This window comes from Castor canadensis, chromosome 2 (genome assembly GCF_047511655.1).
Source record: "Castor canadensis chromosome 2, mCasCan1.hap1v2, whole genome shotgun sequence".
Classification (NCBI taxonomy): domain Eukaryota; kingdom Metazoa; phylum Chordata; class Mammalia; order Rodentia; family Castoridae; genus Castor; species Castor canadensis.
Window position 1 is genome coordinate 145,370,505 of NC_133387.1, and position 14,799 is coordinate 145,385,303.

The 14,799-nt window shown below is 39.2% G+C and overlaps 1 protein-coding gene across 2 annotated transcripts in view; it reads right to left on the reverse strand.

Moving 5' to 3' along the window:
• The window catches only part of Prtg (protogenin), a 128,178-nt gene that overhangs the window by 112,588 nt on the left and 791 nt on the right, over positions 1-14,799 (reverse strand). For both annotated transcript variants that reach the window (XM_020185901.2, XM_074066001.1), the window contains exon 2: positions 12,889-13,191. In XM_020185901.2, coding sequence (XP_020041490.1) covers positions 12,889-13,191 — 303 coding nt within the window. The remainder of the gene's footprint in view (positions 1-12,888; positions 13,192-14,799) is intronic.

Here is a 14,799-nt window from a genome sequence, read left to right on the forward strand (position 1 = left end):
ATTATCTTAATTGACATACACAAAAAGGCATTTAAGAAAATCCAATACACTTACATGTTAAAAAAAAAACACTCAGAAAACTAGGACTAGAAGGAAATTTTTTTCAACATGATAAAGGACATTTATGGAAAGATTCATAGGCAATGTCAAAATCAATGGTGAAAAACAATGCTTTTCTCTATAAGCAGTAAAAAGGCAATGATGCCTATTTCACTGTTACTCAACGCTATACTACAAGTTCTAGCCAGCATAATTAGATAAGAACAAGTGTTAAAAGTCATGTAAATGGGAGCTGAAATAGTAAAACTATATCGTTCACAGATAATTTCATCCATTTGATAAGAAGTTCCAAAGGATCCACAGCAAAACTGCTAGAACTAATGAAGAAGGTTCAGAGAATTTCAGGGTTGAAAGATGAGCACAGATCAAGCAGTTCACTTTATATGCAATCCTGATCATATTTCAAAGAATAAAATGCTTAGTAATAAATATCACCAAAAGCTTATTCACTAAACACATGCACACTGAAAACTACAAAACATTGCTGAAAGAAAAGACAGACCTAAATAAACGTAAAGGCATGAAACTCATGGATTGGAACACTCAATAATCTTAAAATATCAATAGTGCCCGAAGTCACTTACAGATCAAATACGAATTGCAGACAGCCCTGAACAGTCAAAGCAGTCTTAAGAAAGAAGAGCAGTTGGGCGAAGTAGCTCATATGTGTGATCCTAGTTACTTGGGAGGCGGAAAGCAGGAGGATCACAGTTCAAGCAAGGCCAGCCCAGGCAAAAAGTTCACAAGACCCCACCTCAACCAATAAAAACTGGGTGTGGTGGTACACGCCTATCATTCCAGCTATCTGGGAAATGTAAATAGGAGGATCACAGTCTAGGCGACTATTCAAAACAGACCCTATTCAAAAAATAACTAAAGCACTATGGACTGGAGGCATGGCTCAAGTGGTTCCTGCCTAGCAAGCAAGCCCAGCACCACCAAAAAAAAACATAAGAAAAAAGAAGAGCGAGAAAAGAACAAAGGTGGAAAACTCACTTTTTTTTTTTTAACTGAAAAACTACAATAAGCAAAACAGTGAGGTGCTGGCATAAAGATAGACATACACCAACAAAATAAAATTGATAAGCCATAAGTAAACCTCATTAATCTACAGCATTTTTTTTTTTTTTTGGCAGCACCAAGGGTTGAACTCAGGGCCTTATGCTTGCTATGCAGGCAGGTACCACTTGAGCCACAAACCAGAAAGAACATTTTCAAGGAAGTGACAAGAAATCCCATCTGCACAGGAGGAAAGATAAAGAAGAAGAAAGAAGAAACAACACTGGAACCTGTGTCAGGAGTCATGGTACATGCCTATAATCCCAGCACTCAAAAGGCTGAGGCAGGAGGATCACGAATTCAAGGCAACATAGCAAGACCCCATCTTAAACAGACACACAAGAAATTAAATTGGAAAAAAAAAACACAAGGTAGACATACGCTGTCACTATGACCTCTTTCCATGCAATAATAAAAATGCTATGTGTTTAACCATTTATTTAATATTCAGCCTTTTGACTATAAAGGGCCTTCAGAGTTCTTTAAAGACGGACGCACTGCTGTAGTGTAAAAATGGCATAATGAAATCCATTATTTTGTACCATAAAGAAAAGCACTGCTTTAGCTCAAACTTCCATTAGGACAGGTAAATTAACAAGCGCAGCCGCTCAAAAAGGCCCGGAATTCAGTCTCCTGCACTGAGGATGTGTATAAGAAAAGAATTCACCAAGTGTTATGGGAGGGATAAAAAGAGAAACACACTAGCAATTTATTTAAAAATCAACTATTTACTAATATTGCCAACAAAAAAGCCTTATACAGGCATAGCAGCACTAAGAGTTGCATAAAAATTAAAGTCTGAAATAGTCGTATTTTTAAAAGATTAAGAAATTAATTGAGTTTATGACTAAATGTAACCCTGCAGAAATTATGGTGGTTATATTCAAAAGGTTAATGACAAATAAACATTCCTTTCTCCTCAAAAAAAAAAAAAAAAAAAGAAATTAAGAAAGACCTTCAGCTGGGCACCCATGGCTCACACCTGTAATCTTAGCTACTTGAGAGGCTGAGATCAGGAGGACTGAGGCTCCAGGTCGGCCTAGGCAAACAGTTTGTAAACCCCATCTTCAAAATAACCAGAGCAAAATGGGCTCAAGCAGTGGAGTGCCTGCTTTGCAAGTGTGAAGCCCTGAGTTCAAACCCCACTCCTGTCAGAAAAAGAAGAGGTTTAATTTCAGTGTCAGTTCTGTTACCATTTCCTTTTCTATACTGTGGATTTGATGGTAAGTATTTGAATATGGAAAGACGTATCAGCTGGGGCCTAGCTCGAGTGGCAGAGCACTTGTCTAGCAAGAAAAGACCCTGGATTCAATCCCCAGCACCACAAAAAGATTTCCATAAAAAGCACAGGAGAAGAAAGAGAAAAAGCTTTCCTTAAGCACTGCCAATTCATGACTAGACTTCAGAAAGCCTAAACTGTGCTTCCACACATCACATCACTGGTAGCTGTGTCTCTGAGAAAGGCCCTGTCCTCCTCCCAGCTGCATATCACTCAGAAGCAAAACAGATTTTTTTTTTTTTTTTTTTTTTTTTTTGGAGACAGGGTCTCTCTATGTAGCCCAGGCTGGCTCAGAATTTGCTAGGCAGCCCAGGCTGGCCTCTAACTGGAGATTCTCCTGTCTTGTAAGTGCTGGGATTATAAGCCTGTACCACCACACCAGGCTTCAGAAATTTCTAAGACTACAAAAGTTACTCATGGCAGAGGAAGGCAGAAGGAAACTGCATGCAAGTCAAACCAGGCAGGAGGACTCTCTACTGACTACAAGGTAAGTTTTATCAAATCTTAAGTTTCTCTTTCTCAAAATGTTTGGAGATCGGTAAACACCATTAGTGTATTTTGTCTTTCTTTTCTTTTTTCCTCAATATTATCCCCTTCTGAAAGTTGACAGGGAAAAGCTGCTGTCAGCCTCTTTCTGTCCTGATTAAAAACTGCAGAGTCAACTCTAGTAGGGAAGAAATTGATCACATTTCTATTGACTACCTGTGAGTCCACTTACAATTTCTCATTGCATATCTTACTAAGCAGAAAAATTTTCTCCCTAAATATCAGCGACTCCTAATCCTATTCTTGATTTTAAATTGGTAAAATTAAATTTTACAAAGCTTCTTCTATTTACAATAAGCCTCTGCCTTTCAGTTTTGACCAAGTGTGTTCAAAAAATAACAAATGAAAGAAAAGTTTTCAAAAACAAAAATTTTAAATGTCTGTGCTCATTCTGCAGCTTGGTGAATGGGGAGAAGCTCTCAGTCAGTCCCAAGTTATCCTCAGTTGTGTTAAAATTGTTGTGTGATCTGCTGAGTGTTTCCCTGCCCTTCATTTTATGAAAATCCACCTCCCAAAAAACAAATGGGGCTCCAAAAGCAAGTTAAATGTCAATGTGCTTAACTAAAGTGATAAAGGGAAAGTGTGAGAGCTGTTGAAAGGTGGTCTGTCTTTAGTGTAAGTTGGGAGGATGATGTAAAAATGAACCAAGCATCCGCAGTGCAGCACTGAGCTGTGCACTGTGACCACACACAGGTGGTCTTCAAGGGCAGTCTCTTTGGAAAGATACACCCGAGGATGTCAGAGATCTACTGTGCTTCCTTTCACATAGTCACAGATTTCTAAAAACACGTTACATCATTGGGGAAAGGGTATTTGCAGGCTTTGAAGAAATCATATTCCAGCACTGGATAACTTCAAATCATGGTTTTGGAAAGTTTGTGGCTTCCCTGAAGTTGTTTTCTCAATGACCATTATGTTAAAGGCATGACTAAGTTAGAAAGGATGTGGCTTTTCTTGAGCACATAAAAAGTTAATTCCTTTTACTGAGAAAACAGTAAACACATGTAACTGGTAAATTACTTAAGAAAAGCTGTGATCCCTTGTTAAAAAAAAAACGGTAATGCCAACATCAAAGCATTTTCTTTCCTAAATTAAATCCACTTTGAGGTCAATATTTTAATCTGAGTTACTTTAAATCCAATCAGAGGGACTCAAGTCAATTCAGTTTGAAAGTGAGGGGTGGGGGGTGGGGAATCAAGCTTTGTCATTCTTAATGAGTCAGTGAGGGTAGGAGCAAGTTGTCTAGCCCCAGACAAACTAACGGGTTTCTAGACTCTTTTCTGGCAGCACTGGGGTTTGAACTCAGGGTCTTATGCTTCTAGACAGGCGCTCTACCACTTGAGCCACATCACAGCCTTAGTTTTCTAGTCTTTTAAAAACAGTAGCTGGATTCAATCCCCAGCATTGCCAAAAAAAAAAGTACTAAGCTAGGCATGGTGGTATACATCTATAATCTCAGCACACAGGAGTTGAGACAGGAAGTCATGAGTTCAAGACCAGCGTGAGCTACATAATGAGACCCTGTCTCAAAAAAAAAAAAAGTCCAAATTATCAGTATTAGTTTTAGACCTCCCTACATGAAGTCCTAGAGGCAAGTTGAATAGTAGTCAAGTTATTTTAATTTTTTTCCTCAGTAACTTACATGGCTGTCATAAGATGATTGGGCTCAATCTTAAAAGTACTGACTGAATTACACCAACAGAATTACAAAACTAAGGGCACCACATGGCTCAACCTCCATCTGCCTTTTTCCCCAGCTACCCATTTTCACTTTGGAGCAGAATGATGAAGTGGTTTATTTGAAGTCAGACAGCTCATCAGCACTGGAGAGGCATTAGTGCCTAGCTCTCCTTGCCAGTTTTTCCACTTTTACCCCACATCTTTCAGCACTAAGAGTATTTACCAGATATTGAAACTGGCCAATTTACATAAGCAAATTATGTCAAATCAGGTGCTGGTGTCTGATATATGTAATCCTAGCCACTTTGGAGGCAGAGATCAGAAAGATGAAGGTTCAAAGCCAGCCCTTGGCAAATAGTTTGTGAGACTCTATCTTGAAAAAAAACCATCACAAAAAAAGGTTGGTAGTGGCTCAAGGTGAAGGCCCTGAGTTCAAACCCAGCATCACACACACACATACAAACAAAATTATGTCAAGAACATTAAAAATCTACCTTGACAGGCAGGGTGTGGTGGCTCGTGTCTGTAATCCCGGTTAGTTGGGAGACTGAGATTAGGATCATGGTTTGAGGCCAGCCTGGGCAAAAACTTTGGCAGACCCCATTTCAACTAATATGGGATGTAGTGGTTCACATCTCTTATCCCAGCTATGCAAGAGGCATAAATAGGAGGATCACGGTCCAGGCTGGCCCAGCAAAAACTCCAGGCCCTATCCCAAAGGTAACTAAAACAAAAAGCACTGGAGGTGGCAGATTGCCTGCCTAGGAAGTGTGAGGCCCTGATTCAAACTCTAGTTTGAATCACACACACACACAGGCAAATGCTATTTCTGGTAGCAGAAACACAAGAAAAAGGTACAATCATTCCTTCTAGTTTGAACTAGCTGATGACTGGCTATACTCCCAGTGTTCTGGAACAGAATGCATGGTACCTCTCAGCCAGCATCACCCAGCGCTAACACCACTCACTACAAGACTGTTTCCTCTTCATCTGCCATCCTTGCTGCTTGGGCCCCCAATGGTGACTGTCCTCTACAGGTGACCAACCCCAGGTAGCAACAGTCCTAACTTTTACTCGAATAAATAGCTAGCACAAAAGTGCACACAAGACTGTTATCTTGAGAAAGACGCAGACTGAAACCTGCACCACACCCACCACTAATAAGTAATCTAAAACAAATATTTCAAAAATAACCACTTGAAATTCTGCTTAGCTTCCTGTGTACTGGTTAACATGCTATGGACTCTAATTCTCTCCCCATTTTCTCCCCCTGAAGCCCTCTCTTGGCTGCTTCCATCTTTACATCATGATCTGCGGGAAGCTAAATTGCTCTTGCCCAAAACAAGAGCTGAGGTACTGCTAAATTAGCTGAAGATTTCTGTTAACCATCCATGTAATAACTGCCAACACCACAGCAAATGCTGTTCTGTGGTCTGATAATGTCATATAGTTTTCCATCTCTCCCTACAGAAAACCACAGAAGATTCTCCTCAACATTTACCATGTGGAGATTTCTCATACCTTTTCAACTATGCCTGCATCACACCAGAACATAAAGGGTACAAAATGAAAACTTTGGGGATACAGTTCAGGGGTAGAGCACTTGGCTGCTTAGCATATATGAGGGGTCTCTGGGTTAGATCCCCAGCATTGGAAGGAAAAAAGGCAATGGGAAAGTTAGTTTAAATGAAACTTTTATTTAGTCTCTGACTAGATGTTCCCAAGAAAAGATCTAAAATGCTGATTAAGAAGGGTGAGCCCTTAACAGCAGTTTTCAATGTACTATGTGTACAAAAAGGATTAGAGATGCATTGCTACTCCAAATTAGACAATGACCCAAAACTACTTTCAAGTCAAGCTTCCTTAACTTGAAAGATAGCAAATACTTCTCTAATTTTAAAAAATGGAGACACACACACACAAAGAATGTCAAAGACAAGACAGCTGCCTCAGTATCACTCAGAAAACAAGCTTCTACTACCTGCAGAAACACTAGAGGTGATTTTGCCTCCTGGAGGGCATTTTTTCCTGTCACAGCTTGAGGGGGATACTACTGCCACAGAGGACATGGAGACCAAGGGACCCTGTTACACATCACACAATGCACGGGCCAATACCCACAATGAAGAATTATCTCGCCTAAAATGCCAACTGTGCCAAGGCTGAGAAACCCTGAGAAATGTAATCCACAACCAGAAATATCTTTTTTAAATGTACTGGGGAGAGAAGGGGCATTAACACTGGCAGCATGGAAGATAAGCCTCTGAGTGTCACTGCATTCTGAGTAGTACTAAAAGATTACAGAACACAATCTGGCTATTTTGCAGGATTACTCCAAAGAATATGATTTATTTAAAGTAGTCTGTATGATGCAACATTGTGAAAAAAGAAAAAAGAACTGTCACCTTGTTCTAAATAAACAGGGATTCACTACAGTTTCATAAAGTAAGCTTTGAAAAGAAAATTTCCTTTCCATAAATCCTAAGAACTAAACCCAGTGAGGGTCCAAGTGTGAAACCAGATCCCTGGACAACGACCGCCTTGCTCCAACGGTCACTTGATTACTCTAGCCACTGAAAATGCTAAAGCTGTCAAAAATACAGACAGAAACACGAGGGAAGGGCAAACCCTCTAGAAACTGACATGACAAACATTTAAAATTCATGCCTTCTGCTTAGTCTCTAAGAATTAGGCTTTTAAAGGCTCATGAAAAGCAGTTTCTAAGAACCAGAGGTTTAACAACAACAACAAAAAAGACCAGGAATGTAAAAGTCAGGAAAGAATTTGTCAGATTAGTGTCAGAGACCTTTGTGAGGACATTGCTTTCATCCTCTCATTTGTATTCCTACAGCAGTCCGCTGGGCTCAGAATTACAGCCTCAATGTAATCTGGTACATTTTTACCTTTTTTCCTGCATCACTGTTGCCAACTATGTATCCCAGGCTCATCTGTGCCAAGTACTGCATTAGGGGAACTGCAAATATTGCTTCAATGATTACAACTGTTTCTTCCTCTTCCTTTCTTACTTACCAAAATTTGGGTGATGAGTTTAGAAATGCTTAGTAGAGGGCTAGAGGTATGGCTCAAGTGGTACAGTCCTCATTCAGCAAGCTTAAAGCCCTGAGTTCAATTCTCCAGTCAGAGGGAGGAAAAAGAGGGAGGGAGGGAAGGAGAGAGAGAAGAAGGATCCAGAGAGTATAAACTCTCAAAAGTATTAAAGTGGACTTGAGTAACAACGAAAACTTGGGAAATTTTTAGGATTTCTTTTTTAAAACATTTCAATAGTGAAAGTTGTTCTTAAAATATAAGTATGATCCTTAAAATGCCTGACTCAGTATCATTAATTTTTTTTCATAAAAGGCATTATCAGCTTAAGAGCCAAAAGGCTGAAAGTAATCAACCCTAATTGAACACAACCCTGTTTGTGAGAAAGAGCACTCTCAGAACTGTAGTCCAGAATATCAAGGTTCTCAAAAAAGTAACCTTGAATACATTTGATTTACTAACTGAAATACTTATTTAGCCTTAAGCCCTGCTTAAATGATTTGTTTTCTGCTATTCTTTTAAATTACTCTGGACTTTATCAACAGGCCCAGCTGTTCAATTTGGGAGCAATGACAAGGAATCCCTGTGCAAACAACTCTTGGGAGTCAGACCTTAGCTTTAGAATGGCCAGAAATAGTTGACAAAAGAGGGACAGACCAAGGGCTCTTTCAAAACAAATATGTTTATATACATCTTAAAGAAAAATATAATCCCCCCACACTGGACACTGAAAAAAAAAAATGAAGAGTGAGATAGTGTTATGGTTGTCTGAAATGAGAAATGGTTCTCACCAAATCAAGTGAAGTGGGAAAAACTGTTCCATTACCCCGAGATTAGCAGGCGTCTGATAAACAGACTTTAAGAACCCAGTGTCACTGCAAATAAACTGCAGAATCCTATGTGCAACTTTTCCTTCCTTGACTTCACTTATCCAAGACGGTCGCCTGTAAATCAAATGTACTTTTGAACCACGCATCCTCTTTTAAAGTGTGGTTCAAAATTCCTTTATCTAATGTATTGGCAGTTTGGTCTTTCTAAATCCTTTGGTTTTGTCTGTCTTACTTTTCCAAAATCAAGTGGCATTTACTTATGTGTTAGCACTGCTGAACTGGGGCAGGTAACTGCCACTACCTTGACTTTGAAGAGGGCATGCTATCTGTCCGCCACAAATCTCAGTGAAACAGTGACAGTATAGATAAGTTTTGACTGTTTTGGGCCCAGAATCAATTATAAAATCCAAAAACGTAGGTTCTAGGTTCTAGTCTCATGATTATCATTCTCTTTTCAATATACCACTCCTTCCCCCACACCCCCCCCGCCCTTTTTTGAAAACATGACTTTTAAATGTTTCTAATATATTTTACTTTCACATTTCAAAGTCAACTTTGGAGTACAATTTATAAGTTACTCTTTAAGACAGAAACCATACCTCCAGAACAGTTGTTCACTAATCCCACAAAAAATAACAACAAAAAAAACCCTTAGGTTTCATCATCTGAAGTGATGAAGATTTCATTCATGAAAAACAGTCTACATCCTATTAAAGGAAATTTCTTTTGCTACTAAGTTATAGAAATGTACCCCTTAAATAACTTTACTAGTGCCAAAATCTTCAATTTTCCAATGAAAAAAACATGAAGTTACAATAATAAACAAATACATAAAGTTACATACAATATGTTCTACCAGAAATTTGCTCATATAAAAATTATTTTTTGCCCAAGTAACGGTCATGAAAAACCTGAGAAATACAGGCCAGTTTTATGTTCTTTCCCTCTTTCCTGGGACTTCAATTTCCACCTTTTATGGGAAAGAAATAAACAACTGGCTTCCTGTTCTATCACTAGCTCCCAGCCAGTCTTTTACACATCACAGAACACACCCGCCTCTTCCACCTCTCTCAAATGTCTCTTATCTTAATTTAAGCTTGTTGAAATCTGAAACTGTTTTGCCATACGATGCTTTTCGATGAAGTTTATCTTATTTCTACATTAAGAATGAAAGAAACATCAAGATACCCTGAGGTTCTTATTCCTAAAATATGTATTTATATAACAAAGACTTAGCACCCAAGGTAAAATTTTGATTTACTACAATTTAAAATATTTAAATTTATAGGAAACAGTTTAAATTTCTATTCTCACTATTGTACACAACTAGAAAAAAGACCTCCCACATCACTCTCCTGTCTATTCTAATTACCTGAAAATATAAAACAGCTAAAGTGGCTATCAATAAAAAGGATTACCTTTAAAAAAAAAAAAGCGCTAAATATTACTTTAACCCTGTATTTTCCTTTAAAACTGGGATGCCTTAGCAAAACGAAGTTAGCTGAATTCTTTTGTGCCTGGATGAACAACAGGAAAGCCAGCCTCCAGGCCTTTGGGGAGGAACCTTGTCCCCACAGCCCTGCTCTGATGTGCTGGGGAGATAAGGCTCCTTAGTGACACTTAAGGGAAGGCCGGTCACATTTGAGTCTCTGCATTCCTCAAGAACAATTCCTGGCAATAACCAACCCTGCAGAAGAGCGACATAAAAGCTCTGGCCAATGAATGGGGGTCATCTGCTCTTTATCACAGGGTACACCTCGGATCCTGGCCAGCTTCTAACCTTTTAACCCTGGGAATTCCTAATTTACACATGAATAATGGAATTCTTGCCTAAAGTGCAACTTTCAGCTTCTGGTTCCTAAGTTTAGAAACCAACACTTGATGGCCTGTGTGTTAAAAACCTAAAACTTGCAAAGATTAAAGTTTTAGATTTCAGGTGCTATCCTGCTATATACTTCTACACCAGATAGGTTTGCTTATAAAATCTCTTAAGAATGTAAGAACACACATGTGCTGTGCTGTTATCAATAACTAGGAGAACTAGCTTTTAAAAAACAAAAACCAGAATGTCCACTTAATGCCTACTCTCTTCCTGTTTACTCTGGATAACATCTTTACCCTGAACCCAGGAAAAAGTGATTTGAGCCCCTCTATCAAACATCCATTCGTAGTAACAGAACTAACTTTGTAAATTTAGGATCTCTAAAAATTTCATCTTTCTACAGAAAAATCTAAATCCCTCATGCATTTATTTTAAATTCATAATATTGACTAGATTTTCCAAGCAAAATATCTCCTCAGGATTAAGTTTAAAAGTATGCATAGGAATGTGGTCTCTAACTGATGGCAGTCTCTGTTCTATAGTTTCACTACAAAGTTTTCCACTTACGTGAAAATTACTTCACCACAAAAACACGTTGAAATAATCTATATTTAATAAAGTATTATTAATGCTAGTTTTAGAAAGATATCAAAATCTAAAGATATCCACAAAGCCAGTTTTTTTTGTTTTGCTTTGGGTGCTGGGGTTAAACCCAGGGCCTTATGCATGCTGGGCACACCCTCCACCACTGAGCTACTAATCCAGCCCTAGTACTAATATTTATTTGTTACACCTGTCACACACCTTGCAGCCTTCATTTACAATTTCAGAAAGCTCTGTGTGTTAAGTATTTCTGGGAGCAGGAGAATTCTCTCAGGCTTCTAGGAGGTCCTTCAAACAACAGCACTCATGACAAATGCCTCCTCCACCTCCCTCTTTCTGGGTATGAAAACACAAAATTCCACAAATCTGAAAAAGGAAAAACTAGACCCCTGCTGAACAATTTTACATGCAACAAAAATTAAATGAACAGAACCTAAGAATGAAAAGCACACTATCCTGAAAATAGTACTGTACAGAAAAACCATTTTCACTAATAATAATAATTAAAAAGGTCAGCCAGTGCTTACAGCAAAACGAAGGAAAAAAATTTAAAAAAGGAAAGAAAGTTTATCAGCTACCCTTTCAGTTTATGCTCCTCTTTGTCAGGGGTGGGGGTGAAGCCAGATTTGGAAACTAATTTTCTGATATTTCAACGTAAAAATATCTTTGCTTGCAACTTAGTTTCTACAATTAATCATTACTGCACAAATGAAAAACACTGCTAATATGAGGGTGGCTTAAATATGGCCATGAACAATACTAAGTCCCTTGGGAAATTCCTGCTAATAGCCTCGTAAGTCACAATCATGCAGACCTTGAAGAAATTATTCCCAAAGGTTGTACCTTTATCTCTTAGGTAAAGAGGATGGAAGCCTGCTTCACATCATGAAGACAGCACAATGAAACCCTCCAAATACTGTTTAAAAGGGGAATGGGAATATAATGGAGTAATGGAGAGGGTGAACTTGTTCAAGGTATACAATACACATATATGAAATTATCACAACAAAATCCCCTTGTATTATTAATGTATGGTAAATAAAAAAGAAAAACCAAACTCCCTGTTGTCTACCTTGTAAATGGTCAATTTATAGGTATCTTGCAAACTCTGTCTTTTGTGTATTAACAAAAACATGTAGCTAGGATGACTCTATAACTGTTTTTAAGACAGTTTTGTTGGTATCTTGACTGCTGTGTGGACCACCTGAGGAGGTAGTGACCTCAGCAGCAGCAAGTTCCCTACCTGTCCTAAGCCCCTCCTTACACTCCATAGTTACTAGGTCAGCCACTAAGCGATGGATCACTTGGACAAATGGTTGCTCTAATGGAGTTGTTAATACAAAGGAAATCGTTAGACAGCAAACTTTATGACAAGTGGGGGAAAAAAATGAGCAGATCTGGTTTAAGTCCATTAGGCATAATATGGAAATGGCCTTAATCTCTTTCCCTCCCAGCAGGAAAAGACTAGGAATACTTCAAAGGCTTGAATTACTGACCAATGCCCTCTCACAATTAAAAAGCAACATGGGTGATCTAAAAGCAGACAGAAAAATGGAAGTTTGGGCTATAAGAAAGATTTAGCACTCAGGGGCCATCTACAATGCAGAAAGATTTACTTGTGATTGTTTACATTAAACTACGTATTCCAAAAGAACAACTTTTGCTGTGTTGGCGAAACTTCTACCTCGAATTCTTCTTAGAATGGGAAACACTTGAAACTTCTATAAAGCCACTTTTTACAGGTTTTATTTTGCTTGGAGTTCTAAACCTAATTTGGTTTCTATTCTCAATCAGTCATCTGAGTTTGTGTATGTATTTTTCACAGCTTTCTCTGCATGCCTTCATTAGCATCAACTGTTATCTCCAGTAAAACTCTTAATGTGTGAATGATATTTAGGGTTATTTTTGTAAGTCAAGACATCATCAAAATGTAGCAATGAAAAATGTCAACAATCAAGACTTACTTGACAAGGTGAGATGGGCTTTCTGACTGAGAATGGCTCCGTATTTGTTCACTGCCAAGCACTGATAAACTCCTTCATCGGACTGCTCTCCTCTCCTGCCTTCCACCTCACTGATGTACAGAGAGCCATTAGAAAGAACCTGGATCCGTTTATTTTCAGACACTTTTGCTCCATTTTTCAGCCATGTGACCTTAATAGGAACTTCTCCATGAGCATGGCAATCTAAAAAGACTGGGTCCTTTCTTGTGACAGTTACATCTTGTGGTTCTTTTATAAAAAACAGTTCGCTAAAACACCACACTCCTGTAAGGAGAAAGAGAAAGGCACCTCCAGAATTACAGGTATAAAATCATTTAACACACACACTTGTAAAACCCATATTCACAGTAGACGACAAAGTCGAATCAACCATATATTGGATTGCTTACAAGCACCTTAATAGATCAAGCTAAGTTTTTGAAAAGTAGGACAGATTTCAATAACTTCCATGCCTGGGAAGAGTCCTGTTCCCAAATTCCTTGCTAGAGATTCAAAATCATCAGCACAAACTCACCAGCACAAGCTGTTTGCTACTTTTACAAGCTTGTCAAAAAGATCTTGAACAGAGTATGTCGTAAAACTCTAATTTTACAAGAAATCATTAGCAAAACTCCAACTCTGCGAACAAGCAAGTTTATTTCCTTGTCCCTTGAAGTGTTTTTGGAACTCTTGGCACCTACTCCTTTGGAAAGTGCGTTTATCTTTTGTGACAAATTACAAGTTTGCATTTTTCTATGTGGGCCTTTTACAGCAGGGGTTCTGTCGCCTCTCCTTGAAAGAAATCCATTTACTTAATTTCTGCAGAGCCAGCTAGGTATTTAAAGGACAAACAATAGACCTTGAAAAGTTGATAACTCTTGCTGCTTGTACTCAGTGGGTGATCGGATTAGCAAACTCTTATTTCACTTTTTTAGAACTACCAACTGTTGGGGGAAAAAAAAAAAGCGTGACTAATTGGTCCGTACTGTCTAATAGGGGTAGGAGATTGCTTAATCAACCAATACACATTTTTATCAGAGCAGAGGAAATACTTTATCCAAAGCATACACATGGCTTCTGGCCTCCGTCAGGAGAAACCATCTAATAGTGGGGTTGCCTCGTGCAAAAGCCCTCTAGTCTTGCATATCGATTGGGGCCAACGCAGAGTTAGGGGTTGTGATGGGGGTCATTTCATTTTTCTCCTGGTCATATGGAATCCCTGATTACAAATCCCCAGGAAAGATTTCTCGGTTGTCTGATCAAGGCAGGCCCTCGGAAACATGCTCCCGGGCTCTGACTTTCCCTGAAGTGCAGTGCCCAGGAGCGAGCGAGTCCCCTTATAACCTAGCGCTGCGGACCACTCCGGAAGACCACCATTGTGTTACCAAAGCGCATCTGACTTTGATCCTTTTCTCTTGCTAACTGAAAGTAACTCCTACAGAAGAAAACCCTAAAGTCCAGGGTCTGTAACTTGTAAATAAATAAAAATAACCCATTTCCCCTTAACACCTCTCTCCTACCCACCTACCCCCGCCCTCCTCCCAGGCTCACTTTACACTTTCATCTCTTTGAGGAAACCAATATCGAAGCAAGCGACTTTGTGCAAGGCTGACCTGGAGAGTCAGGGACTTTCAGATCCATGCACCTCTAGGTCCCTGCCCCCAGATACCCAAGTGCAGGAAATAAATGCTATTAGACATCTCCCTTCCCAACTTCGTGGACCTTTCTCTCTCCCCCTTGGGGCACAAACGGACCATGCAACTTTTCAACTCTTCTGTCTCCAATTCCACCTTCCCGCCTCCTCGCTGGATTGGGACCTGGGGGCGGGGGGGGGGGGCGACACAGGAGGAGCGCGCAGCGCAGACTTGGCGGATGAGTTCACACATTCTCTCT